General features: G+C 34.5%; 5 protein-coding genes across 5 annotated transcripts; 1 reads left to right on the top strand and 4 right to left on the bottom strand.

Moving 5' to 3' along the window:
- Positions 1-119: 119 nt before the first annotated feature.
- On the bottom strand, positions 120-835 carry PPL_12377 (glutathione S-transferase; the record flags this gene model as incomplete). Its single annotated transcript, XM_020583111.1, has 2 exons — positions 120-695; positions 803-835. The coding sequence occupies 2 exons, from the start codon at positions 833-835 to the stop codon at positions 120-122; spliced, it is 609 nt and encodes a 202-aa protein (XP_020429298.1).
- A 568-nt stretch (positions 836-1403) lies between these two features.
- Positions 1404-3039, top strand: PPL_12376 (Y-family DNA polymerase; the record flags this gene model as incomplete). The annotated part of the gene is made up of 3 exons (XM_020583110.1): positions 1404-2020; positions 2118-2577; positions 2671-3039. The coding sequence occupies 3 exons, from the start codon at positions 1404-1406 to the stop codon at positions 3037-3039; spliced, it is 1446 nt and encodes a 481-aa protein (XP_020429297.1).
- Positions 3040-3513: 474 nt separating this feature from the next.
- Positions 3514-5574, bottom strand: cmfA (conditioned medium factor; the record flags this gene model as incomplete). Its single annotated transcript, XM_020583109.1, has 1 exon — positions 3514-5574. The coding sequence occupies one exon, from the start codon at positions 5572-5574 to the stop codon at positions 3514-3516; it is 2061 nt and encodes a 686-aa protein (XP_020429296.1).
- Positions 5575-6031: 457 nt separating this feature from the next.
- PPL_12374 (uncharacterized protein) lies at positions 6032-13491 on the bottom strand (the record flags this gene model as incomplete). The annotated part of the gene is made up of 5 exons (XM_020583108.1): positions 6032-6102; positions 6923-8890; positions 8974-12000; positions 12147-12897; positions 13315-13491. The coding sequence occupies 5 exons, from the start codon at positions 13489-13491 to the stop codon at positions 6032-6034; spliced, it is 5994 nt and encodes a 1997-aa protein (XP_020429295.1).
- Positions 13492-14214: 723 nt separating this feature from the next.
- PPL_12373 (uncharacterized protein) lies at positions 14215-17967 on the bottom strand (the record flags this gene model as incomplete). Its single annotated transcript, XM_020583107.1, has 9 exons — positions 14215-14579; positions 15482-15523; positions 15905-15932; positions 16334-16356; positions 16789-16822; positions 17168-17194; positions 17421-17716; positions 17780-17829; positions 17885-17967. The coding sequence occupies 9 exons, from the start codon at positions 17965-17967 to the stop codon at positions 14215-14217; spliced, it is 948 nt and encodes a 315-aa protein (XP_020429294.1).
- Positions 17968-18208: the final 241 nt, after the last annotated feature.

The raw sequence follows: 18208 nt of genomic DNA, 5'->3' as shown, positions 1-18208 counted from the left end.
TTATTTAATATCTTTATTAAATTTGACTGTTGATAAAACTTATATTAAATTCCTTGATTGATAGGGGTGTGGTCGGAATTTCCAATTTTGTGGAGGAAATTTCCTTTGAATTTTTTATTTTAAAATGATTGGTCGATTGGTCTATTTGAAATATAAGTTGAAATAGATGGAATTGATTCAAACATTGACTTGAATTGTGTTAAATTTGGATATTGATCGATTACTTCTTTGTAGTTCTTGAAATAGAGATTCTCTAGAGTATAGTATGCACTGGCATCGGCTGCACTCAGCTTAGAGCCAACGAAATACTTTCCACCATTGCCAACCAAGATCTTCTCCCATGCCGAGAGGAACCGAGGAAGTGTTTCATTCTTGTACAAAGCTTTCTTCTCGTCGGTGTTGTTGGAGAACAGTGGTGAAATGATATCGATCGTTGATTGTGCTATTGAGAGTACTCTCGCTCTATCCGAAATGTTATCTCCTGCCAAATCGTATTTGCTTGCAATGTAGTGTTCTATTGCCAGGGATTGTGCAATTTCGAAATCACCATCTATGAAATAGGGTAATTGCTTATAGGTTGTTTTCTCTTTGATTCCATCTGGTGAGAGAGGATATGGATGTCTAACATCATTGAATTCAACACCTGCCAAAGTCAATAGGATTCTGCTTGCTTCAGCTCTTCCACGTCCATTCAGCTAAATTTAAAAAGTTGGATTTATTTATTCAAAAAAGAAAAAAAAAAAAAACAAAAGTTTAACAAATTAGTTTTTATTAATAAAATAAAGTTAATCAATAGTCATACATAATGTAATGTTGGGATTTGATTTGATATCATATTAGAGAGTTATTCTTTTTTTTTTTTAGGTTGACCTTTAAATTTCAACTTTGAAATACCATCTATTTATATCCAATTGTCGGACTTTTGAAATTTGTTTTTATAATAATATTATTCTCATGGTTTTCTCATTTTTCCTTTGCAATTATTTATTTACAAAATTAGATATTAATTACGTCTAATATATAAATTTGATCAAAGAAGGGGTTGTATCTAGGGAATATTTAAAGATATTAACTTTGTGGTCACATAATATTTAGGTTTATATTTTACTTTATTTTAAAAATATTCTATTTTACTTTTTTAAAATATTGGTTGTTGTTTTTTTGATATGTACATTTGAATAAATACTAGCAATAATATTTTGGTCGTTAGTCAATTGGTCAATCTAGATTTTAATAAAAGAAAAAATCTTAAAATATTTTTTCTCAGAAATGGTTTTTTCATAAAATTTTTAGACTTCTTTTTAAGTTTTGAAAATGAAATGAAGACAAAAAATAAATTGTTTATTTCATAAAATTAAATTGTGTAAAGATATAGAGTTTAGAAGAAAAAGGAAAAGAAGAAGATGGAGTTTAAAGCAGGTATGGAATCAGTTGATCTCAATGAGATCAATATGTTGTTGGAGCAATTCACAGAGGGTACACATTTTCAAGAGAAAATCATTAGAGATGAATTGAAAACACAACAGATCATCAGTGAATCATTGGAGAAGCTAAAGGAAGTACCAGACACCGATGAGTATCGAGAGAAAGTTGACAAGTATCTCGAGCAACTCGTTGAATCAAAGGATCTGACACGTACATTCCTCTACATCGATATGGATGCCTACTATGCGCTGGTCGAAGAGATGGATGACCCTTCGATTCGTGGGCTACCGGTGGCTGTCGGTAGCATGGATATGCTAGTGACATCAAACTATCTCTCTAGAAAATATGGAGTGCGATCTCGTATGCCTGGAATGTTTGCTCTCTCACTATGCCCAACACTCGTAATCAAACCGTCGAGAATGGATCGATACCGTGAAGTAGCTGACACTCTACGTGAAATCTACAGCGAATTCGACCCTGACTTTGTTTCGAAATCGCTCGACGAAGGTTGCATGGACATCACCAAAGTCTTACAGAACAATCCACATGTCTCCCCGCTTGAAATGGCTCGGCTTTGTCAATCAAAGATATTTGAGTATGTAGTTTAATCACTCTCTCTCTCTCTCTCTCAAAAGATTAATATTAATAATAATGATGATGTTTGTTTGTTTGCCTGTTTATATATTATTTAGGAGAACAACACTGACTTGTGGTGTAGGTGTGGCACCATCACCGCTTTTGGCAAAGTTGTGTAGTGAAGTAAATAAACCGAATGGATATTTTGTGTTGGATAAGGATGAAACAAAGATGAAAGAATTCCTGGCGCGTACCTCTATCAAGAAAGTACCGGGAATCGGTAAGCTAAGACAACAGTTGTTAGAATCACTGGGACTCGATACCATCGAAGATATCTATGATAACAGATATGAGTTGTATCACTTGCTGCCTACAACCTATATGGATATCCTTTTTAAGCATGCACAGAGCGTACCTATCTTTCCAGAGCCATCATCATTCTTTAGACTGAAGAAACGAAACATGATATCGAAAGAGAAGAACTGTAAAGAGATCTACGATGAAAAAGAGATGGACGATTTAATGAAAGATTTATATATGAGTGCAATTTCCACTGTTTTAAAAGAGAATGTTTTTGTATGTTATTATTATTATTATTATTTTTCTCAATATCATTTAGTTGTATAACCAAAGTAATTAGATTGACTAATATAAATATATATATTTTAGCCAACAGGATTGATAATTAAAATGGTTGATTTCAAATTCAAAGTTACAAATCATACATTTTCACTGACAAAGTCTGCTAAGGAACCAGTGTTGGATGAAGATGGACAGGTTTTGAATGATTCACTAACAGCATCGCCGATGTCTTCTCCTGGTTCCAGTCCAAAGGTTAAAGGATCAAGGTCACCCATTAGAACTAAAGATAAAACCCTTACTCTAAAAGATAATTTCAATTTGATCTGGGAACTCTTTGTAAAAGTTGGAAAGTCAGTGCCATTCGATAATATAAGATGTATTGGTTTGAAACTCGTCAATCTTGTCGCTATCAAAGAGGAACTCGATCCATCAATCAACTTTTCACTACAATCGTAAATAACTCTATTGTAATTTAAATTAAATAAAATTGTATATTATAACTTTATAAATTGACAATTATACTTATGAAGTTTAAAAATGACAGAACAAGATTCATTTTTTGGATAGCATTATTTCTTTAGGTATTTATTTTACAGTTTGTGTACAAAAATAATAAATTAAATATATGATTCGATTTGAAAGTGATAATTCAATTTCATGGAGTAATTTATTGAATTATAGGTTGTGTTGTAACTGGATCTATTTTTTTTTTTGTTTTTTTTTTTTTTTGTTTGATGGTGTCATTCAAATCATTGGGAGAACAAAGGATATGGGGATTTTCATTGTAAAGTTCTATTTCTGAGAGACTGACTCGGAAATAAAAGTTGATCGGAATTTATTGAAAAAAAAAAGATAATGAGTGAAAGATGGATGGGAAAGATGTGGAAAAAAAAATGTATTTAATATAGTCAGGATAACATGTTGTTGGTTTTACCATACAGAGTTTTGGTTGAATTCGATATTGTTTTGTTTGTTGGTACATTGTGGTGGACTCTTCATGTCAATGGTGTGACACCATCCCTTGAGATGGTTGGCATAGGTAGCACCAGCCAATGAGGAGTGATCAGTGTCGGTGACACCGTCGTTTGGCCACTTCAAGACAGAGTTGGCTGCCAAGTTACAGTAGTTGACCAATCCACCAGTCTTGTATTGGGTGGTGGTGAAGTAGACGAGCTCACGCTTGTCGGTTGGGATGGAGCTCAACCAGAGGGCAGCACCGTCGAGGGTAAGATCGTTGTTAGCAGAGCAACCAATTCCGATTGCACTACCGATCGAGGCGAGTGAACCAGCCAAACCGGTACCTTGGTATGGCGAACCGATCGATTGGATGATACGACCCGGCAAGGTGGTGGAAAGATCGAGGTTCGAGTGGTAGTAGGTGGCTAAATGCAAGGCAACCAAACCACCTTGGGAGTGACCGACAATTGAGAAACCATCGGTGATGGCTTCACCAAATTCACCGACCATTTGGGCAAATGTGTTGGTTGGACGGTTTTCTTGTGGATCTTCAAAGGCAACCCAGTTGGTGTAGTCCTCAGTGGAGAATGGGTTTCCGTTGGCACAGTAACCGTGGACGAGCATCAATTTACCGTTTCCAGTTTCGGTGTTGACCTTTCCGTATTTGGCGGCGAGCTTGGCTGGCATCTTACCGTCACGCATGTCCTTGGTGATGACATTCAATGGTGGATCGTAACGAAGACCACGGACATCGGTGTACTTTTGGATCTTGACAGCAGTGAGTTCGGCAACTTGGTTGATTGGAACAAAGGTATCCATATCGGAGAGCAAAACGTTGGCAACAGAGAATGGAGCGGTGGCGTTGGCAGCGGCAATCCAACGGGTGTTCAAAGTGGTTTGGAGAACCATTTGGTTGTTGAGTTTTTGAGCAGTGGCGACGGTTTGGACCCAGGCAATGGCGACTTGCTCACCGGCAGAGTCGACACCATAGACTTCGGCAAAGAGACGGACAGCTGGAGCGTTGGCGGCAATTGTGGCGACCTCAAAGTTCAAAGTCAATTCATCTGAGGATTGGGTGGCTTGGACGTTTCCACTGAGGGTGACGTATTGGGAGGTTACTGGGATCATATGTTGGGTGGTACGGAACAAATCATCACCGTTTGGTGAGGTACCAACAAAGACAACACTGGTCATGTAGTTACCTTCCTCGTCGGCATTGAGGATGGCACCGTATACACCATCATTAGCTTCACCATCAGAGTGCAAACCATCGTCGTGCATTTGGATGGTGCTTGATTTTCCGTCTGGGGCGATGACGTTGATGGAGGCGGCAACGTTGGTGGCCTTGACTGCGGATGGTGTGTATCCGGCTGGACGTTGACCAACTGGGAGGGTTTCTTGGGTGGAAGTGAGCATAGCCAAAACTGGTACTTGTTGTCCAACAAAGAGGTTATTGTAGGATTGCAAGTAGGTGTAGATTTGGAATTCGCTTGGGTTCAAAGCCAAGAGGAATGCAGATGGTGTGGCACCTGAAACTTGACGGGCAAAGTGTTCGTTGGCCAAAAGTGAAGCTGGAGCAGAGACCTTGACAGTCCACTCACCAACGACAGCACGACTCCACAAGTAGGAGGTAGATGGAATCATGTTACCATCGAGACCAAACATTCCGTTGGAAACGATTGGCTTCTTGGTGTGTTCACTGTGGAAGGAAGAGGATTTTGGTGGGATGGCAGTGAGAGTCAATTCACTGGTGAAGTTGGAGATGATGCTCAAAGTGAAATCTTGAACTGTGTCGACTGGAATGGTGGTGATCCATTCAATGTTATTTGAGGTCTTGCTTTGGGTGAAGACGATTTGTGTGAGAGCTGAATTTGAGGTTTGAGCGACCATTTTTGGATCTGGAATTGCAAAGTTTGAAAACTCGCTTGCTGGACCTGCTTGATTCTTTGGAACGAGAGCAGCGTGTGATACGATGATCATCAAAGTGAAGCAAAGTCCAAACATTGCCAACACTGATTGTTTTGATGACAACATTGTTTAGTTTGTTTTTGTTTCAATCAACTTTTTTGGTTTCAAACTATTTCGGTAGTTGAATTCGATATAAAAAAGTAATCTATAATATTACAAGAAACCTAAATAAAAGATAATATATATTTTGATGAAATTCCAAGGTAGGATCGATCGAGATGGAATTTTCAAAATCTAAATTTATATTAAAATAAATTAATAATTATTTCTCTCTAAAAATACAAATAAATAAATAATATATCTAAAAATTATTTAAAAATAATTCTTAACAATGATGATGCTGATGCTGATGAAATTGTAAAATGGAATGTGTGCAATGGTTTTTGTTTTTGCTTTTTCTTTAGTGGGAAGAGATAAAGAAAAAAAAATGGAATTTATTTTTTTTGTTTTAAAACTTTGCAATGATCGAAATTTTTAAGTATTCTCAATTAAAAATGGGTGGTTTATGACTGTTTATTTTAATTTATATGTTTGCTTCTCTGCTGAGAGGGCATTTATTGTGTGAAGTTGAAATGAAAGTGTGTGAAAAACAAACTAATTATGAAAGTAGAGTAGTGGTAATTTTTTTGTATGTATATATTTTATTTATATAAACTTACTTGAATAAATAATTAATAATAATAAAAAAACTTTGTATTGATAATGATGGTTTAAAATGATCAGGTGTTGTGAAAAACTTTTTCGAAAATTGATAAGCGGGAACTTCTTGGTGCTCAATAGTTGTTTTAATGAGCTTTTCTAAATTTCTTTCAACTTTTTAGTGTGCGATCAGGTTGGCGAATACACACCTGCCCCAAATCTTCTACCACCACTTTTTTTTTTTCGAAAATATCTAAAATCTCAACACACTACAAAAAACAATTAAAAAAAAAATCAAAATTAAAAAAAAATTAATCACACAGAAAAAAGCAAAAAAGTTGTTTTGAAAATTGTAGATTCTTTTTTTTTAGTAGCTCCGAGTTTTTTTGATTTTTGGAAAGTTCTTTTAAGCCTGATGAGTCAACAAAATCTGTTATGCAAATTTGCATAGGGCTAAATAGGTACAAGTGGAATTGATCGAATTAAACTTTGGAAAATCTATTAGCATGTGATTTTTGCGAACCCATTAATTTACTTTGATCAAGAATTTTCCAAAATGTAAATAATGAGTTGTGATTTTATACAAACATCTTTCTCACAACCCAAAAAACAATAAAATTAAACTTAATTTTTATTCGGATTTTTCTCATTATAATTAAATTGAAGTTCAAATAAATGAATTATCAACTAATTAAAATTTTTTTTTTTTGCTATTTATCTATTTTTTATTGTTTTGTTTTTGTTTTGTTTTTGTTTTTGGATTATGTTGATTTACCTCGGAGTTCATAATCACAAGTGTAAACGGGTTCACCTTCGTACGATGGTACACTGGTAACACGAATATAGTTTACAAATTCACCTTGAGTGCTCGGTTTAAAATATACAGGAACTCGAGTGGTTTTCTTTGATTGGAGTCTGATCGGTTCGAAATGGGTGTGGTGGAATGGTTCGCCAGGATCGGAAATGACCACTTGAATATCGCCATTGGATGCATTTGCAATTCCAATCTTACTGTTTGTGATGTCACCGACACTGATGTCACCAAATTCAACGATTTCTTCGGGTGCATACATTATCTCTGGATCGTTGTTGTTGTTGATGTCAGAGTCACTCGGATAAAATACCGATGCTAGTCGTGAGTCGAATCTCAGACTCTCATCGTTGAGCTGCGAGCCACCATTGCTGTTGGAACTGGTACGATTGTTACGATAGATGTTGGTTGCATACGGATTGAAATCGATCGATTGTTGATGTTGTGGTTGTTCATCTTCGATGTCCGATGAAATGTCAAATAAAGAAGAGTTTGAATGATTCAAGAGATTATCTCTTTGTTGTGTTGTTGGTTGTTGTCGAGATGATGTTTGTGTAGAGTTTGGTTGCTGATTATTATATGATCTACTTGGTTGCTCGGGTGTTTGGAACATCAATCCACGACCAAAGTAAGTTGATTGTGAAAAAGATGTATCTTGAGAACCGCCATTGTTTTTGGCGATCGACGATGGTGGAGGATTTGAAAATATACTGGAACTCATCTTTGGTGTCTGGAATGTTTGTTTATATGACTGTTGTTCTTGCTGGTCTTGTTCTTGTTCTTGCTCTTGTTCTTGCTCCTGATACTGATCTACTGGTGAATCTTGGAAGTCTCTCATACTCATATCGGGAGTGTTTGGAATAGTCGCGTCGGTGTTGTTAGCTTCTGGTCTCTGATATTTATAGGGATAGTGCGATGGTGTTGCCAGCATGGTTTGGGCAAAATCAGGATTGAACGTAGACAAGTAAGTGGATGACATTGGTATTGTCGATGTTTGCTGTGTAGTTGTGGTTGTAGTGGTATTTGTATTGGGTGGCTTTGAAATGGTTGAAGAGAAGTTGGTTGCAGTTGGAGTTTGCAATGGTTGTGATCTAGCTTGGGATCCTCTTGTCGAATTATTTAGAGATCCAAAATTATTTGATTGTTGTACTTGTGATTTGTTGTTAGTGTTGGAAGATGCTTGTGATGTATTTATGAATTGTTGTTGTTGTTGTTGTTGCTGTCTTTGCTGTTGTGATTTTTGAGTGGCAGTCGATTGATTGAAAAGCTGGTTTTGCTGAACATCAGACTGGTAGAATTTACTATTTGCCAAGTTGTATTGTGGTGAGAGTAAAGATATAGAGTTAAGATCTATAGTTTCAGTTTGGTCGAGTGTTGACTGATTGCCAATGGTTGATTTATGTTGTGTAGATTGATTGGAGATCGATTGTTTTGATGAAACAGATTGTGATTTTGGTTGAGGTTGTGGCTGTACTTGTGGCTGTGGTTGTGGTTGAGGTTGTGGTTGTGGAGGATTTCCAATGATAGGTTGAATAATAATAGAACGAACATTCTCGTCAAACAATTCCATTTCGTGGAGATTGAATATCTTGTCTTGTCGGATGTCACCAAGCAAGTCGTTGTCATCGATATCCTCATCGGCAAATTGATCTTCATAGGTAAAGCCTTGGTCGAATATGGAGAATGAAATGGCTTGACTTGAACCGGTGTTGTTAAGACGGCTCTTGACTGGAGTCTGGTCGGGTAGATGAACCAATCGCTTGGCATTCATTCTTCTGCGTCTGGCAATTTCATCACCATAGTAAATCTTTATCTTTGCTTCACCACTCATCCAATCTTTATCATTCAAATTCAACGGGCGTACTACAACTTCAAGTTCGATTCTCTTTCCAATACCAATGACGGCACTAGATGGGAATATTTCAATTTTAGCTACATTTGTTATTGTTGCAATTATAATAGCAGTTGGTTAGTTAATGATTTTATGTTAGCATTATAATTTTGATGAAACTTACCATTATCCATTTTAGCAATTGCACGAATGAAACCTGGTCTGTGACCTTGATTCTTGATTGTTAGGTAACAGTGAACACCAGCTTTCGATGCGTTGATTGGTGAGTTGATGTAGATGAGGTTGTTTTCGGTCTTGGGATCTGTAAAGTAAGGCGAGAGAATCTTCATTTGTGCAGAGCCACCGTAGCCACGCACTGGTATGGTAAAGTAGTGTGTGCTGTCTTTCATCTTGATGCGAATGGCATTGGAGTGAGTGGTTGCATGCATGGGTGAGTAAACGATATCGAGGAATGCATCGCTACCAGGTGCAATGACAATAGCGGTTGAACTCAGTTGGAATTCAAACTCGTCGTCATTGATAAAGTCGGCTTCGAGGTGGAGTGTACTTGTCAGGCCTTCGGCTGACATCTTGATTCTCGTTGATCTAGATTCACCCAGTGGAACACCACCAAAAGTAACCAATTGACGTTGACAATACAATCTGATACCTTCGGACACTGATTTAGGGTTGAAATGTTTACTTCCAGTATCATCTTCATAGATGACATTTAGTTTGTTACCGTTGTCTTGTTGTTGGTCGCGTTCAGGAGATTGTTGAGGAGTGGATTGAGGTGATGGTGTAGTTGATGATGAATGTACATCTCCAGCAGATGAAGAAGAAGATTGATATTGATTTACAAATGATCTATTTGTTGATTGTTGTTGTTGGTTAGATTGAATATTCATTTCAGAGAATGCATTTTCAAGGTGATTATCATATTGATATTGATAGCTTGGTTGTGCTGATTTTGAAAATTGTGGATTATATTGTTGTTGTGGCTGTTGTTGTCTCTCTTGCTGCTTTGGTTGTTGTTGTTGTTGTTGTTGATGTTGTCTATCTATAAGTGGTACTTTGATAGATTCTCCTTTGATCGATGGACTTGTAATCTTTAGATAGGATTTCTGGACGTTTGGTAGAGTAACCATATCACGATGTTTAATGGAGAGTACAACCGATGAATATTGAGTGCTCAATGTGAAACGATCTGGTGAAACACTATAGTTTGGATTGGTAGATTTACACTTGATCTCCAACGAACTTCTTCCAGAGTATTGAATTGGCAACAGGTATTCATCCATGCCAATAGCATTAATTCCCTTAGACAATGCATTATTTGGTATCATCAACTCCAACTCTGGAGTTGGATCGTAAATTTGTTGTTGACCTCTTTGAGATTGTGATAGAGTTTGTTGTGATTGTTGATTATTTATAATTGGTTGAATAGTTGCAGCTCTTTTGTTTATAGAATTGTCAGGTTGTGGTGGTAGTTGTTGTCTAATTTGTTGTGGAGTGTGTTGATTATATTGTTGTTGTTGAGATTGTTGAGATTGCTGAGATTGTTGTTGTTGAACTATATTAATTGTCTTAACATTGGTATTTAACTTTACAATCTTTTTTGAATTGTTTTTGTTGTTGAAAATGATTGCTTCACCTTTGGCCGACAGATTGGATGGCGATTCAAATTTGATGGCAACTTTACCATCGTCCAAACGAGCGATCCTGTATCCATCACCACGAATATCGACTTGTTGTCCTTCTATCTCGTCGTAGAAGTAGTATTCCAACTTTGAGCCTGGCTGATACTCTCCAAAGTCGTAGATATTATGACTGTACAGCAGATCCTTACTGAGTCGCATGCTGCTTGTGCACTTGCCGACGAGCATGACGTAGATGATCGATGACAGCGTGCCAACGATACGTTGAGTGGCGTTCGATGTCGCAGTGATTGGCATGACAATCAATGTGAGAGTGGCAGTATGATCCTTGGGAACGGTCGGTGAGTATTCAATTCGCAAGCTACGTTGTCCAAATGCTGGCACCTCCACCACATAGTAGCTGTTGTCGTCGACCAGACGGAATGAACTGCTAGCCGGACCCTGGAATGAATGTGAGGCGACCACCATCGGAGTGGAATTGGGGTTGACAAGATTCAACTCACGCTCCACCAACCAATCTTTCTCCACACTTCCAAAGTCGATTTGACTGGTACATTCCAACGATGGATATACTTGTTCTGTTTGACCTTGTTGTTGCAGCTGTTGTTGTTGTTGCAATTGTTTTTGTCTGTTGTCATTATCATCATCATCACCATTGTTAACACCATCGATATCAATGTCATCCAGAGTTGATACAGAAAACGTTGTACTCTGGTTGTTTTTCGCATTGAATTTGGTGAGAAGTCGTTGGTATTCTTCTGGTTCGAGATCGGTTTGTTTTGGTGTGTAGTTTAGAATGGTTGGACGTCCGTAAATATCGTGGCCGTCGTCCATGACAGAGGTGGCAGTGGCAGTAGAGTCCATCATTGTGCTCAAATTGGTTGGTTGATGCTGTGAATCGTTCATTGATGTCGGTGCAATGTAGGTGGTGGAGTTCATAGAGTGCTGGTTCGGTGTTCTCATACCAAAGGATATGGGTGTGCCGTTGCCGCTCAGTGTTCCAAGTGTCGGTACACGCTCACCAAAGAATGTTCCCGGTGTCAGGTTGTCTAGCTTCATTGGCTGACCGGAGGCGCTATTCGTTGAAAGCGGTGCAGTCGACGGTGTTGAATTTACAGTGGATAAACCAACAGTAGTAGCTGTTTGTTGATGATGATGATTATAATGTTGTTGTGTTGTTTGTTGTACATTATTATTAAGATTATTCATATTAGTAGTGTTATTTGCTGCTGCTGTTGTTGTAGTATAGGGTGTTCTATTTATATTCATTCTTGAAGGAGTAGTATTAAAAGTCGAACCATTAAGGTAATCTGTTGATTTCTCTGGTGTCAGTACTAGAGTGTCATCGGTTGTATTATTATTACGATTGTGTCGAGAACTGCTATATGAGAACGACAACTTTGGGTTGACCACCGATGTGTTGTTGTTGTTTGCAACTGTAGTAGTTGTATTCATCCTCGAAGTATTATTAGAAGGGTTATGAATAACACTGTTTTGTAAAGCTGAATGATTTATATTACTTCCATAAAATGTAGAATCATCCATTTGTAAATCTAAAAAAAAAATGAAAAGAGATAAAATATAAAAATGTTGTTGTTGTTTTATAAAAATAAAAATAAAGTGTGAATATTAGTAAATATATAAAATAAACTATAAGTATGTATGTATATGTATGTATTTAAATATATATATAACTTACTTGGTTGTGCATGTAAATGAGATTGATCAAGTGAATTTGGTGTGATTGAAGGTGTGAAATCGAGTGGATTATGATTGATGCTGCTAGCATTCGATTGGTAGTAGGTGGTGTTGGTTGTTTCGTGTAGATTATGGGGTACGGGCGATGGTGCCACTCTTGAACCGCCGGCTATGATAGTGTCCTGTCCGAATCGCACTGCCGTCGTATTATGCTGGTGGTGTTGGTTGTTATCGTAGTGATTGTCACGTTCATCGATGACTGTCGATTCGTCATAGTAATTTCGATAGGTATCGTTTAGAACACTCTGATTCAATGGGAGATGTTGGAATCCCGAGAGTTCATCGTAGTAATTGCTATTTTCAATATAGTCTGCAATTCCACCGTTGACAGTGGTGTTATTATAGTTGGACGATGATGATGATGTTGTTGCTGATGCTTGTTGCTGTCTTCTACCATTGACACTTTCATAGTATGCACTACTAATGTTGTTGTTGGGATTAGTACGTCGACTACTATCGATAGTTGCCGATGTCGTTTCGTTGAGTGGACTGAAAAAGTCACGTGTACTGTTGAGATCGACCTGGGTGGAATCGACAGCGGTCGACTCTTCATTCATAATATTGTATCGGTCTAGATCACGAAACTCTCCAGACATATCTTGATTGACACGATCTAGAAATGCATTCTGTGTTCTCAGAGGTGATGGTGGATGAAATCCTGAGAATAAACTTGAACTATTATGATTTGACATCTTTTATTTTTATTACTTTATGTTGTGTGATCTGCTGAATTGAATTTTGATTGAAATAATAATTATTTAACTATTTTTCTTTCTCTCTTAATAATGTTTAAAAAATTTAGCACACTATATTATTTTATCAACATTATATAAATATATATATATATATGATCAAACACACAAATCAAACTTATTATAAAAAAAAAAAAAAAAGATTTAAAATGAATGAAAGAATTACTTGCAATCAAAAGTTGAAAACTGAAAAAATAGTTGAAAAAGGCGCCAAAGAAAAATGATCATTAAAAAAAAAAGTGGAATAAAAATAGTAATAATAATAATAATATTTAATTACAGGTTAATTTAAATAAAAATAGTAATAATAATAATAATAAAACGCTATATATTCTGTTTTTTTTAAAAAAATTATACATTGCCAGGACCGACTATAGGTTGTGGCTGAGGAGATTCTTCGTCGATATTTTCTTGTGGTGGAAGCTCGTCGGTCGACAGTGATACGGGTGGTGGCAGAGGTGGCGAAGTTTGAATGTTGTCGGCTCCGGATGGACTATCTCGAGTGCAGTCGTCGTCGTACGATGATGTTTCCATTCCGTTGTTGGATTGATTGTTCGATTTCGTGGAGGGAGCGCCACGACTGGAGCTGTAAGGCGATGGATTGTTGTTGTTTTTGTTGCGCTCGAGACGCTTCGCTGTGTCTATACACAGGCCAAACATGGTGAACATGCGTATGAACTTTGAACCAATGTAACGCCACATCAATGGATTGTTGTAGATGAATACCGCCGATGCAAAGAAACCGTGTGACACACTCAGGTACGTATGTAGAACATTGCAGATATAGGGGAACACTCCGAATGCATTCAGGATACGATTGATGACCGCGAATATCCAACACACCAAGAAAACAATGATGTAGTTGACCAGCTTGAATTGGTAGGTTATATGCTTGTCTTTGTTATCAGAGACACCTTTGTGTATCACCTGGTAGGTGTAGTGGCAAGTGAGACCAACCAGGATCGCAGACACTCCGAAAATAATGAAAAACGGCACATAGAACAATCCGAATCGATATCCAGTATATTGTTCGCCAATCCAACACCAATTGCCAAGGAAGTGAACTGTATCCTTCGCCAACATTGTAATGGTGCTGATCAATGGTAATCCCCAACATATAAAGAAATAATATCTTTCCAATCTTTCAGGTTCTGGATATCTTTTTACAATTAATAAATAAATACTGACAGCTAAATATATATAAATAATTAAGAAAAAAATTAGTTTTTCTAGAGTTTTTCAAATTATAAAAAAAAATTAGTATTTTGAAAAGTTACCTAAACAAAGTGTCCATAGCCAACAACTTAAACTTCCATAGGTAATGACAATGGAATATAGATAGCATGGAAAACCTCCGTATTGTGCAGAGTTTGTTATGGTCAAAGTCATTGCTGTGAGATCTTTACAAAATGATGTTATACAAAAACATGAAATTACTCTGGTTACATGATTTCTCAGTAGTTTCAGTCGCCAAAAACCTATAAGTACAATAAAAGCTCCTATAATCGATGTGACATCTGCAATCAATAGAATTGCATAGAGTGCATCCACTTCTGCTTGAGACATTGGGTCTTGCACTTCTATAGTATCGTTACTACTAAATGATCGATTTAAAGGATATTCTGTATTAGAAAAAGGGTTATCTATACCTTCATTCATTTTTTTAATTATATATATTATTATTTATAATTTTCTTATATTTTCTTATTATTATTATTATTCTCTTTTTTTGTTAATATGATATTAAACCAATTAATCTAAAAGAATATTTTTAAATAAAATATATCAAAAATTTAGAATTATAAAAAACTAACAAATAAATAAAACTAATAATTATTTTTGTACAATCATAAATCACATCACAAATAATAATTTATATTATATTCAAATAATAATTTGAAAGAGATTGATAGTTAAACTTGTAAGATGTTAATTGATTTAAGTTTATGTGTGTCATGCTAGACCACATATACCCCTTTAATTTTCATCACAAAAAAACTATTTTTGTTTTTGATGTTTTGTATTTTTTGTTGGGTAAATACTGTATTTGACCATTATCGAAAATCAACTTTGTTTTATTACTATTGTTTTTGAAATTAAGACTTTCGTTTATTGATAGCATTAAGTATTATTATTAGTGTGGATTTTATTGTATACAAATAAAAAAAATTTGTGCAAAGGGAATTATAGATTTGTTTTTCTATTAATTAAATAAAAATATATCTTCATCACTTACATCCAAATTTATTGTAGATAAATTATTTTATTTGTGTTTTTTATCCTATTACCACTATATCTTTATAAAAATATTATTTTTATTTTTATTGGATGATCAACTATTGCTATTGTTTCTATTGCTAATAGATGATATAATTTAAAAAAAGAACAAAATTATATAATATAACTAAACTATCTAAATATCAATAGTAAAGTTAACAAACTTATTATTAAAAATTCCAAGATTTGTATAATTTCTAAAAACAATATTTTAAACAATTGAAGTTTTTATTTGTATATTATTTACTTTTTGTTATGATATTATTATTAACCAACGAAACATCAATAACTTAAATAATTAAGAGGAAAAAATAAATTTTGATGGACCAGACAAAAATATAAAAAAAAGAATTTGTGATGGACTGTAAATTTGATGTTACAATATTTTAACAGCAACAAGAATTTAGGATTTGAAAATGAATTCAACTACTATTACCACTGCTAATAACACTTACAATTTCGTTCTCTTTTTTCTCAAAGTACAATTAAATTAATTAATAAATAAAAACTGAATTGGAATATTATCTTTATATCCTCTATATTTCTATATTTGTATAATATTCCATCTAATAAAATTATGAATAATACTTCAACTTTGCAACAACAACAAAACAGTTGTTGAACTCAATTTCATTTATAATAGAAATAATTTTCAATATACCCTACCTACCCACATCCTTTGAAATAAAGAAATTAAGCTTTAAAATATATATCTCATTCATCATATGATCAATAGTTTTTTTGAAAACACCAAACAATAAACAAAAAAAATAAACAGCCCAAAACCTGTACCTATACCTTCATAGATATAAATGGCATTATATAAATAAATCAAATGCATTACATTTACACACCTCAATCTGATCAATGTGCTTTGCTCCCACCCTCTTTAACCCACACACCACAAACACACACAATCAATCTCTCGAAATCACTTATATCAAAAAAATAAAACAAAAAAATAAAAATAAAAATAACCTTAAGGTGAATTTAAATCAATGTATACCCATTAGCTGAAGTAATTAAAAACAATAATTATAACAACGAAAAATTGTTATTATTATTATTATTTGTTTTGTTGTTTTGCTATTATACCTACCTCTTTATGAAGTGACAGATCCTCTAAAATAAAATTAATTAGACTATTTGCTCCGACAAAAATTGAAACAACATACAAAAATAGCAAACACACATACACAACATCTTCATTCCACAACCAACTCACACTTTAACAAACATACCATAGATTATTACTATTTAAATTTAACAAAGTGTTGTTACCTTTGTATCTTTTTTTCATTCGACTATCACTTTTATATGGATATAAAACAATCTGAGTGAGTATAGCCTATGATCAATGATATTTCTTTCTTTGTTTTGTGTGATAAATATCGGGGTTCATTGGTTTGCTGCTCAACTTCAATCTATAAATATATAAATATAGTTCACCATTAAGTGTGGTAGTTTATTCTATTCCTCATCAAATTAATTTATTATAATAACCACAAATGTAATGTATTCTATTTGAAGATCGATACACTGATACAAACTTACTAGTAAACTCTCTATTTGGTTCCCTCATTTCACTCTACCAAACAAATAAACACATCAGACTGACACACACACACACACACACATCTTATTATGTTACCAACAATATTATATTAATTCATAACCGAACAAACCCTTTGATACTATGAAATTTGATCATTGATTTATATAGATATAGCAATGAAATATACTCATCAAAGACAAACAGTAAAACAACTGATTTCTTTTTTAACCCTAAAGCGTGCTATGTGCTAGGAATCATCAAAAGTTTATTCCTGGGTAGCTAATTGTAAAATTTAAATATTGGTAATATAGATTAATGTAATAGCACTAACTCTCGATATCTTTTTCTATCTATTCGCATTACTTTTCTTTTAAATACCAACAAAGTTGTCTTGTTTTTCTCACGCTATCATAAAATAATAGATTGTTTTTCTTTATAATCTCGGAAAAGTTGACAGGAATTAAATCATTTCTTAGAATGATAATAAAGATTACTTCAAACATAGGAGAAATTATTTAAATTTATCTTGATTACTTATATAATAACAAAAAAATTTAGTATCAATAAGTAGTAATTGCTGTAAATATTAAAGTTTTTTTATTGTATTTTAAATTCCTAATGGTTCATTTACTAAGTCATACATTGGGGGTGGCAAGAAATTTTCACTATAGTATCCCTTGGTACTCCAATAGTAACAAGCGGATTGACCACTAAAAGTTTCGAACCATTCATCTCCTGAGTAAATGTATCTGTCTCCTTTTCCTACCCAAGGTCCACCAGACCAAAATCCAAATTGGAAATTGTCATCTTTAGAGTAGTCCGAAACTGTAAAAACTGACCACTTTGTATTTCCATCACATGAATGCTTATTTCCACTAGCATCACCACACCTTACTTCTCCTAGATAAGTATCATTCTTGTAAATACCTAAAAAAATAAAATAATATGAATAAAAAATAAAAGTTTAAAATTTGTTGTTGTTGTACTTACGAATAGCTTTTTCCCATTCATTATTCGGTACAAATAACCAAATTCTTAAACTTTAATTATTTATATTAGCAATTATATTTTTGAGTTAATGCAATATGGACTTACGTATTTTCCTCCTGTGGTTCAAAGTCAAATAACTTTTCGATAACCTCTGAGGGCATTGAATTTCCATTATCACTAGTAGTCATTTTTAAAATTATTTGTATTTGTTATTAGTAAATGGAGAACAATAACATCTTTCTTTTATAAAGAGGAAGATCCATCAACTTTTTCTTCCCTTATCAAAAAACATATCTTTTCAAATTAAATATCAAATCTTTGCAACATTTTTATTTTGATTGACAACACTATTGAGTTCGCAGAAAACGAATCGATATCAAGCCTGGCACAAAATTTAGAACCTTAAAATTTTATTTAATATTTTTTTAT

The sequence above is a fragment of the Heterostelium album genome (assembly GCF_000004825.1).
Source record: "Heterostelium album PN500 unplaced genomic scaffold PPL_scaffold10, whole genome shotgun sequence".
NCBI classification, from domain to species: Eukaryota; Evosea; class Eumycetozoa; order Acytosteliales; family Acytosteliaceae; genus Heterostelium; species Heterostelium album.
The sequence above is the reverse complement of the archived record's forward strand: the minus strand, read 5'-3'. Positions and strand labels throughout refer to the sequence as shown.